Source organism: Manihot esculenta, chromosome 2 (assembly GCF_001659605.2).
Source record: "Manihot esculenta cultivar AM560-2 chromosome 2, M.esculenta_v8, whole genome shotgun sequence".
NCBI classification, from domain to species: domain Eukaryota; kingdom Viridiplantae; phylum Streptophyta; class Magnoliopsida; order Malpighiales; family Euphorbiaceae; genus Manihot; species Manihot esculenta.
In genome coordinates this window covers 36,034,474-36,045,889 of record NC_035162.2, presented here as the reverse complement: position 1 = coordinate 36,045,889, position 11,416 = coordinate 36,034,474, and the positions used below count along the sequence as shown (strand labels likewise).

Genomic DNA, 11,416 nt, shown 5'->3' with positions numbered 1-11,416 from the left:
TAATTTTTAATTTTTAATTTAGTTTATGTATAAATTTCAATCACACATTTTTAAAAATTAATAAATTATTTTTTGACATATTTTTATATTAATAAATATAATTTTTTTGAATCATTTAAGTCATAGTACCATATGATACTAGTTATAAGAAATCAAGAATACATTACTTTTTATTTGTAAAATTAATTATATTTTTCATATTTAGTTCGACGAAATTAATTGGCTATTATCAAATTAATTAATTCAAAATGACTGAGTTTATTAAAAAAAAGTCATAAATTAAATTAAGAAGAGCTATTTTTGATAAATTATATTGATTGTTATTTTAGTTTTATTGTAATATCATTAATACTCATAGCCTATAACTATGCATAAATTATATTATCAATGCAAAAGGTGTTAGGGAGTAAGTTATCTATTCATAAAATATGTCACTTAAAATTATAAATAAATTGAATTAAAATTAAAAAATTAAACCTAACAAAAGTAAAATTAATTTTTGGATATTTGTTAAGAAAAAAATAAAATTTAAATAATAATTGCTAAAATTGCTAAAATTTATTTTTTTATAATTATATTAAAATATTAATTTAAAATATTGATATGACGAAATGTTTTTATTAAATTTTTTTTGAATTGAGAATTGAGAATTAAAGGAGTAGAATTTGAGATCTCTCATGTTTACTCAGATGCACTTACTACCAATTAGACCTATGAGTGTACGTTTTTATTAAATTTAATTATTTAACTTAATAATATAGATAAATTTAGATAATTAGTATATGATGTATTAGTTAATTTTTTATAATTTAAGATATATTTTATTAAAATGTGAATAATTTAAGATTTTTTTAACATGTTTCTAACAATATTGATCAAAATTAATAGCCGTTAATTACCATTATTGGCAAGATATTGATACCAATTTGTAACTACCATTACAAATATAAGACTAATTTGTAAATAATGATAATATTTAAAGATAAAATTGTAAATTTTTTTTTTATTTTTAAAATAATATTATTAAAAAATTAATTTTTCATAATTAAAATTTTACATTTAAATTAAAATAAAAAATTTAAATTATTTTGAAATAGTAGTTAAAAAAAAAAAAGAAACATGCTTTTTTCACATTTTGAGCAGAAGATAAAATAAAAAGAGAATAAAAAATTATTAATATAAAATTTTAATTTAAAGGAAAAGAAATTATTATGATAATACGTTTTAATCCTTATATTTTAATATAATTAACGGATCGATATCTATATTTTTAAAATTAAGTAATTAAATTTTTCTATAAGTAGTTCTTCCGAATTAAGAGTTTTTCTATTCATAATTTTATTAGTCAATAGATTAAATAGATAATAAATATTTTAAATACTTAAAATATCATATAACTACTTAAATCTCTGCAAATATAGATAAATATTTTATTTTAAAAAAATTATAATTTAATCTCTAAATTTTAGTATAATTAATGAATTAATTTTTATATTTTTAAAATCGATTCTTTAAAGTCCCTTATATTTAATCCATACAAAACCACATCCATTTTATTTATTATAAATATTAGTTTAAACCTAATGAGTGGTCAAACTCTTTAAAATAATTTTTTTTAAAATACATTTTATAAAAATTTACAACTTACTTAAACTTATTAAGTACCATTTAAAAATAATTAAAAATGTAAATTTTTTTTTTGAAAATTCAATGAAAAAGCTATTTAAAAAAGTTTTGAAGTTATTAAATATTGAAATATTTTTATAAATAAAAATTGAAGAATAAAAGTGATAAAAAAATAGTTGAATATTATAATTTGAATAAAAATTACTAAGAAGTTGAATATTTTTCAAATTTTAATAGTTAAGAAAAAATAGATAGAATTCTAATTCTTTAATGATTCTAATTTTAAAAAGGATAATAAAAATATTCTTATATTTTCAGCCCTAAATAAATTTGTTCAAGATTTTTTTTTTTCAGAAAAATTGTCCAAATTTAATAAATTTTGATATGAGTATGGATTAATTGTGTTTATGTAATCTTATTTAACCTTATTCAACATTTTAAATTTGTTTTTTAATACTTAACAATTACAATTAATTAATAAATTTTTTAAAATAAATATTTTTATTTAAAAAAATAAAAATAAAAATTTCTATTTAAAAAAATTATCTATATATTTATTTCAACATTGTTTAAAATAATAGATGGAATTGTCTTCTAACGTTGACTCTATTAAATCGATTGACGATTTAATAACTTATCTATTAATTTAATGATTTGATGATTATTAATTAAATTGTATTATTTTAAATACTTGTGTTTTTTTTTTTTTTACTTTTCTAAGGTTAATATAAATACCTTTAATACAAGACTGATTCATATAAATATATCTGAGATATTAATTTATTATTTGTGGTACTGGTAATAGAAGAAACACCCACAGAAAAAAACAGAGGACCCATTTTATTTTCTATGGGAAAGGACAGAGGAATCAATTGTGTGGAGCCCATATGATAATTGAGCTCAGCATATTCACTATAACTTCTTCACTTGCTCTTCTGCTTCTCAGTGCATTCAATTTGGCTTTAATTCTCAGTAGAAATCAACCCATCATTTTGCTCTCTGTCGCTCTACATACTCCGATTGCTGAAGGTAATAAGTTTCTTTTAAATTTAGTACTTAATTTTATAATTTCTTTGATACTGTTTGTCTGTTTATTCAGATTTTAGGATAGATTTGCAAAAAAGAAACTCTTTTGATTTTTTTTTTATTTCTCAGTTATTTATTTATTTTCTTTTACCTTAAATCTATTCCTGATAAAATAGGTGCTGTTGTGTGTCTCTCGTTGTATTATGTTTTCTTTAATTATTTTCAGTAGTAATCAGCTGATCATATTGCTCCTATCTGTCTCTCTCTTTACATGCTTTGATAATGCTAAAGGTAACAACTTTTCCTTTTATTTTTTTACCACTCAGTTTCTTTGATACTTTGTTTTTTTTTTTTTTTTCATATTAATTTGCTTTGAAACCGTTTCTTCAATTATGTACGTTGTCTCTCTTTAGTGGTAATCAGCTGATCATCTTGCTGGATCTGTCTCTCTTTGATTATTAAAGGTAACAAGATCTTCTTTTATTTTTATCACTCAATTTCATAGTATCTTTGTGTCATTTTTAAGATAGACTTATTTTAGGATTCTTTTGCTTTTTATTTCTCAATTAAAAAACTGGGTTTTGCATTTGATTTTAATATTAATTATTTTTTTTGTATGAGCGTTAATTGTTTATTTTCTTTGCTTATCTTAGGCAGTCAACTCTGTTAGTTTTCACCTCTCATTTTATTCTAGTAACTCGTAGCTGTTATTCTCTACCGAAAAAAAAAAAAAAGCAGCAAATGGAGATTGCAAAGTTAGTGGTGGATCCCATTGTATCCAAAGTTTTCGAACTGTTGGTTAATCCTGTTGTGCGTCAGATCAACTATGTATTCAACTACAGTGCCAACATCCACAATCTCGAAGAAGAAGTTGAAAAGCTCAGTCATGCTAAACAAAGGGTTAAGCACACTGTGGAGGAGGCTGGGCGGAATCCACTAAAACAAATTGAACCTGATGTTCAGCATTGGTTGGCTAAGGTGGATAGTGTCGCTGAAGATGCAGATAAAATTCTTCTTCAACATAAAGATGGAGGAAAAAGGAGGTGCTTCATGGGATTGTGTCCAAATTTGATCAGGCGCCACCAGATTAGTAGAAAAGCCAGTAAAGAAATACCAATCATTGTTGGAGTCCGAGAAGGGGGAAATTTTCCCAGAGTTTCCTACTGTGCTCCACCACAGGGCATAGTGGCAGTCAAAGAGTGTGAAGCCTTTGAATCAAGAACATCTGTTGTAGATGAAATCTTGAATGCTTTAAAAGATGCTGACGTCAATCTCATTGGAGTGTACGGAATGGGAGGCGTGGGTAAAACCACACTTGTGAAACGCATTGCCACTCTGGTCAGGGAACTCGGAATCTTCAAATTGGTGGTTATAGCAACTGTCACCCACAGTGTGGTTGTTACAAGTGTTCAGCAAGAAATTGCAGAATGGCTAGACTTCAAACTTGGTGCGGAGTCTATTGCAGTACGAGCAGCTCGATTGAGTGAGCGAATCAAAAAAGAAGAGAAAATTCTAATAATTCTTGATGATATATGGGCAGCAATCAAACTAGATGAGATAGGAATTCCTTATGGCACTGATCATAATGGAAGCAAGATACTTATGACGTCCAGAAATCAATCTGTATTGTCGGAAAGCAAGATACTTATGACGTCCAGAAATCAATCTGTATTGTCGGAAATGGGTGTACAGAGAGATTTCAGGCTTGAAGTTTTAGAGCATCAAGAGGCATGGAGTCTATTTGAGAAGAAGGTGGGAGATCTTAAAGATTCCAACTTACGACCTATAGCTGTGGAAATAGCAAAGAGATGTGCAGGCTTGCCCATTTTAATTGTAGCAGTAGCGACTGCGTTGAAAAATAAGCAGGCATTTGAATGGAATGATGCGTTGGAACAGCTTAAAATATTTGATGGCAGGGGACATGAAAAGAGAGTTTACTCAGCCCTAGAGTTGAGTTACAACTTTTTGAGAGATGAGGAGAAGTCTTTGTTCCGACTCTTGGGACAACTCACAGCTAATGAGGACATCCGAGACTTGTTGAAATATGTAGTGGGGTTTGGCTTATTTAATCAACTCATCACACTAAAAGCAACAAGAAATAGACTACTTACAGTAATAAGTGATCTAAAGCTGTCTTGTTTGTTACTTGAAGATGGGGGCCATGAGCGAGTCAAAATGCATGATGTGGTTCACAGCTTTGCAGCCTCATTTGTGTCCAAGCACGATCAAGTGCTCACTGCAGCATATGAAGCTGAATTGGAAGAATGGCCGAACGAGGACTTCTTTAAGCAGTGCACATCAATCTCTTTGCCATATTGCAAAATCCCTAAGCTCCCTGAAGTATTTGAATGCCCAAAACTCAAATCATTTTTGTTGTTAAATCAAGATCCCTCACTTAAAATCTCAGGGAATTTATTCAGTAAAATGAAAGAACTCAAAGTCTTGGATTTGACGAAAATAAATTTGTCACCACTGCCTTCGTCACTTCAATCTCTTGAGAACCTCCAAACCTTATGTTTGCATTTCTGTGATTTAGAAGACACAGCTGCAATTGGAGAGCTAAAACAGCTGCAAGTTCTTAGCTTGGTTGGATCTACAATTGTTCGATTGCCGAATGAAGTAAGAAAATTGACTTGTTTGCGACTTTTGGATTTGAGTAGATGTCAAAGACTTAAAGTGATTCCGCCAAATGTCCTATCAACACTAGCCCAATTGGAGGAATTATACTTGGGGGGAAGCCTTGTGCAATGGGAGGGTGAAGGGCATGATGAAGGAAGCAACAACGCTAACTTGTCTGAATTGAAGCTTTTGTCAAAATTGTCCACTCTAGAGATACATATCATAGATGCAAATATCATGCCTAAAGATATATTTTCTGAAAAATTGGAACGTTTTAGAGTATTCATTGGAGATGGGTGGGATTGGGCTAATGATGAGCATGAGACCTCAAAATCATTGAAACTCAAGCTGAATAGAAGCGCCTTGTTGGAGAGAGTAAAAGTGTTGCTGATGAAAACGGAAAGTCTATATTTGGACGACTTGAAGGGCGTGAGAAGTGTTCTCTATGAATTAGATGATCAAGGCTTTCCTGAGTTAAAGCATCTTCGTGTTCAAAATAGCCTTGATATTCAATATATCATAGACTGGATGAAAATGAACCATTTCATTGCTTTTCCCAAGTTGGAGTCATTATTTCTTCACAATCTGAATAATTTGGAGAAGATTTATCAAGAGCCTTATTCAGTAGGATCTTTTAGCGATTTGAGAAAATTAAAGGTAGAAAATTGTAATGCATTGAGGAGTCTCTTCTCATTTTCTATGTTTAATGTCCTTAAGAAGCTAGAAGAAGTGAATGTGAATAATTGCAAAATTATACAAGTGATAGTAGCTAAGGAAGGTGAAGATGATGAAGAATGTGAGTTGACACAACTGCGATCCTTAACGTTGGAAAATCTACCCCGATTTACAAGCTTTTGTTCCCAAGTGAAGGTGCATTCTACATCCCAAAGAGCACGAAATCAAGAAATAGCTACTACGGCCTCCAATGAAATTGTATGTGAAGCTGATGCGGAAGTTCTGGTGGCACTTTTCAACGAAAAGGTTTCATCCACTCTCTATTTTTGTTTTGTTAATTATCTATGTTTTAGACATTAAAGAAATTTACTTTTTAATTCTCTAATCTTCTGTTACTTTTGTCAGGCTTCCTTTTAAATGATAATATTATATTTCTCATGAAATAAAAATTGTGCCTGCAGATTCGATTTCCTAATTTGGCAGACATGAAGTTGGTTGGAATTAATGTGGAAATGATATGGCCTTGTCAACATAAAGCATTGTCTCCGAGTATTGAAAAATTAACAACATTGATTGTAGATGGGTGTGGGAATTTGAACTTTCTATTCACATCTTCTATTGTTGGAAGTCTTGCACAGCTTAAAGTGCTTGAGATATGTGACTGCAAATCTATGGAAGAAGTAATACTTGCAGCAGGAGAAGGAGAAACGATGAGCAAAATATTATTACCTAAATTAGACTCTCTAAAGCTCAAAGGTCTTCCCAAGCTTGTAAGGTTCTGCATAGCTAAGTTAATTGAATGTCCCTCCTTGAAAGTGTTGAAGATGGAGAATTGTCCTCGTTTGCAAGCATTTGTCTCCACACAAGTGAACACAGCTCTCTTCGATGAAAAGGTTCTAATCTTTATCAATCCTTCCTTCATGTCATGTTTAAAATATTTTTCTCTAATGTTTGTATTTTTAGGTTTGGTTTCCTAAGTTGGAGGAATTGCATGTTGAGGACATGCATATGTTGAAGATGATATGGTGTGATGAAGTGCTAGCAGATTCCTTTGGTAGATTAAAAGTGCTAAAGGTGCTAAATGGAAAACAGCTACTGGAAATCTTTCCGTCTAAATTGTTGGAAAAGTTCTTGGTGAATCTAGAATCAGTAACTGTACGACATTGTGATTCAGTGAAAGAGGTGTTTGATCTCCAAGCAATAATAAAAGAAAGAGAAGCACATGTTGTAAGGCACAGTCAATTGAGAACTTTGGAGATTCAGAATCTTCCCAACTTTATTCAAATATGGAATAGGGATCCTCATGGCATTCTCTCCTTTTATAACCTACGTGAAGTGTATGCTTGGAATTGTCCAAGTTTGAAAAAACTCTTGCCGTTTTCAGTAGCTCAATGTCTACCGCATCTTGAATTTCTAAGCATAGGTCGTTGTGGAATGGAGGAAATCGTTACTAAGGAGGAAAGAGCAGAGGCACTTGCTATTATTCCCAAGTTTGTATTTCGTGGGCTAAAGGCCATGTTCCTTTGGGGATTAGATGAATTGAAGTATTTTTACTCAGGAAAGCACACCCTAGAATGTCCACAACTAAAACATTTAAGTGTGAATCTCTGCGGAAAGCTGCAAACTTTCAATTTTGAATCTCAAGAAATAGAAGAAATGCTCATGGATAAGCAAGAGGACGAACTGAAACTTCAAATTCCACAACCACTTTTCTCATGTAGAGAGGTACGTGTCACTACTTTATTTATTTGACTAATTTGTTAGAAAGTTATTTTGCATTCTAATTCAAATGTTTAATGTTTAAATTTTGAATGTAATTATGAATCGGCTTAATGATTACATATGGATATAATTTTAGCCTATAATATATTTAATTTAAAAAATAAATAACTCAATTATTAAATAAAATATTCATAATTATTATTACTAAATAAAATTCATCTATTATGAATTATTTTTTAAATTAAATATATTAGTTAATTATGATTAAATAATAGTCGATATTATTTTTACAATTGAAATTGGTTTATATTTACTTTTAAATTATTACATTTTAAATTTTAAAAATTAACTAAAATTATACTCACAAATATTGGATCAATTTATATAAAATTTAAATATTTAGATTAAAATATAAAATGATATAAATGGTATTTTTTTAGTCCATTCACTCAAAATTAATATTTTAAATTTATATTATTTTATTTAATTATTTCATAATTAATAGTCTTAATATTTGTTTTTATTTAATATTCATAATTTTATAGGTATAATCGTTATTTTAATTTCAATTACTATCGAGGGTTTAGTTTAATTTATTTTTAAAACATATATTAGTATTCTTTAAACTCTTTTTTATGTTTAGTTCTACCAATTTATATAAAAAGTCAGTTGGGGCTATGATTTTTATAATATTTATTTGTAATCCATTATATTATTTTTTTATAATTTTTATTTTTTACTTTTAGTAAAATTTATAGTTATATAAAAGTTGATTGTATTTTAATTTGCCAATCAGTTTGGCTTATATATTTGTATTCTTATATATAACTTAGCCAAAATAACAAAAAAAAAATAAAAAAAGAAAAAAAAACTTTATGTCAATGATAAATTTTGGCCAAAAGTATTACTTTTATTGATTAATTTTAGTTATTCCTTTTAAACTTGTTAATTAAAAATTTTAACATATATAATATTGTTGAACTAATTTTTCTCTTTATTTATTATTATATTTCTCATTATTTTTGTGTTTAAAACTTCACAAATGAATAAAGTTAAATATTTAAACATAAGCAAAAATTTTCTAAACAATACATAAGACATACATATAAAGAAAATAATATTTTATTTAATTTAGTTCATTAATATCATTATCAATTTGAGAATAATTGCTAATAATAGTTTAATAAAATATTATTTGTTTTGCAGATTAATGGTTTGTAAATAATAATAGTAATAGTAATTATTATTATTAAAAAAAATTTACAATTCAGTATTAAATTTTAAATATTTATTTATTATTTTAATTAATATTAATAAAATGATGATATTTTTTATTCATTTAATTTTTTTGTCAAATTCATTTAGTATTTCTAATTTTAAAATAATTGAATAAAATATAAATTATTTTCATCACAAATTTATTTACAATATTTTATTTACTAATATAAAAAGAATATTAAAATTCTCATTTGCGTTTGTTTCGGTTAGCTTTTAATTATTGAAGTTTTTAATCATAATTTAATCATGTTTTATTAAATCTATTTTAATAATTTCAAAAAATACATTATACATTATAATTTTTAAGAAAAAATTATACTTTCAGAATAAGTTTGACTATTCACTAGTTTTGAATTAATATTTATAATAGATGAAAAATTGTAATTATGTTTTGCAAAATATTAAAAAAAATATTATTAGATCGCTGTTTTTAAATTTTATTTAGCTAGATTTATGTATTAACTAATTAATATTAATAATTAAATTTGTGTAATTGTACTAAATATTCTAAAAGTATATTAATCGGTTGATGAGCTCTACCGTTGTTTATATTTTTATATATATTATCAGTATTATAAATGTTACTATTACTAGTATATATATTTTTATATATATTAAGAATAAGAAAATTAATAATTATAATATTATAAATGTTAATTTAATACAATACAATTCTAAATAATTATAATATATAGAACAATAAATTAATTAAATTTAGGTTTAATTACTATTACTAGTTTTTATTACTATTAAATTTTATTAAAAAAAACATTAAAATATATTTTAGTTAGTTTTTAAAGAAAATATTCATGTTTAGTTTTTAAAGAATTATTTTATAATTTATAGTCTTTAAAAGTTAAGTTATTTTATTTCATTTAATACTTATAAGTTTTAGACATTATTATTATTTTAATTTAAATTGTAAAAGTTTTAGGTTAATCTTTTTTAATATATTTTATTTCTTTTTAAAATTTATAGGGTATTTGATTATAACGTTATTAATAATAGATTTTTTATTTAATAAATTAAAAAAAGAGCATTTTAAAATAAAATAGCAAACCTATCTATAATGCATTTATATATCAACGTAATCTCACTGCATAATTTATTATATCAAAATAAATATATAATTTATTATATTATAAAATTCTAATTCTCAATATGTTAAAATAATTTATTAATATTTTCATTGTAAGAAATTAAAAACTAAATTTTATTCCCTTACATATAATGCTATCCTTATCTTTATTTTATTTTTATTTTATTTTTATTGTTGCATTTTATTTTATTTTTATTAAAATGTATAATACTAAATTTATTAAGGATAAATAATTCAATTACTATTTCAAGATTTTAACTTAGATAAATAATTCGTAAAATCTTATCAAAATAAATTTATTTACTATAATTTATTTATTAAGGATAAAATATAACTTCATTGGTGATAAAATTCTTTATAATGATTTTTTTTATTTAACAATCTTGTATTTTTTATTTGTTTAAACATTTCAAAATTTTAATTTAATTATATTTTATAAAAGCTTTCGTTCTTGATTTCATCTAACTACTTTTTCTTTTGAATAATTAACAGATTATTGGCAATTTGAAGAGATTAGCAATAAATGACCAGGACGCTGCAATGATACAACAAGGCCAATTTCCAATGGATCTCTTTGTCAAACTAAAAATTCTTTACCTGCAAAGCTTTGGTTATTCTTTCTTGAATTTGCCACTTAATCTTCTTCAGAAGTTTCCAAATTTGGAAGAACTTGTTTTGATGAATTGTTATTTCAAAGAATTACTCCAACATGGTCATGGTCATGATCCACTTCTATCACAGATCCGAAGCTTACAGCTGGATTCGCTTCCTAATATTAGACATGTATGGAATCAAGATTCTCCATTTTTTCAGAATCTTGAAACTCTTCAAATGTGGAGGTGCAATGGTTTGACTAATCTGGCACCATCCTCTGCAACTTTTCAAAATCTTACGACTCTGCTTGTGATGAGGTGCAATGGAATGTCGAGCTTAGTATCTTCTTCTACTGCTGAAAGTATGCACAATCTCGCCACAATGACTATAGAAGAAAGCGATACCATTGAAGAAATTGTGTCAAGCGACAAAAATAATTTCCAATCCCAAAATGAGATTATTTTGTGGAAATTAACAACTTTGAGACTTCGATGCTTAAAAAGCCTCGAAACTTTCTGCTCATCCGCACGTTGCACATTAAAATTTCCAGCTTTGGAAGTTGTATATCTCTCACAGTGCCCTAAAATGAAGGTTTTTTCTCAAGGATCTATAAGCACACCAAGGCTAAAGAGAGTAAATTTGACAGAAGAAAGAGATAAGTGGCGTTGGGTTGGGGATCTTAATTCCACTATAAAACAATTGTATGCAGATAAGGTAAGTTCATTCCTCTAGATAATAGTTAGGTACTTGAAGTAATTTTTGTTTACATAATCATTA

At 26.5% G+C, this 11,416-nt stretch overlaps 1 protein-coding gene across 12 annotated transcripts in view; it reads left to right on the top strand.

The window, feature by feature from the left end:
* Nucleotides 1-2,575: 2,575 nt before the first annotated feature.
* Nucleotides 2,576-11,416, top strand: part of LOC110609176 — a 138,509-nt gene continuing 129,668 nt past the window's right edge. For 6 of the 12 annotated variants that reach the window (XR_006349070.1, XR_006349073.1, XM_043952168.1 and 3 more), the window contains exons 1-4: nucleotides 3,319-6,252; nucleotides 6,408-6,839; nucleotides 6,910-7,671; nucleotides 10,538-11,353. Coding sequence is in view for 8 of the 12 variants with exons in the window: in XM_043952168.1 (XP_043808103.1) it covers nucleotides 3,394-6,252; nucleotides 6,408-6,839; nucleotides 6,910-7,671; nucleotides 10,538-11,353 (4,869 nt within the window). In the remaining 4 variants the exon portion in view is untranslated. Of the gene's footprint in view, nucleotides 2,656-2,748; nucleotides 3,117-3,318; nucleotides 6,253-6,407; nucleotides 6,840-6,909; nucleotides 7,672-10,537; nucleotides 11,354-11,416 lie in introns of those variants that run through there. The other 6 variants (XR_006349072.1, XR_006349071.1, XM_043952159.1 and 3 more) reach the window with 5 other exon arrangements.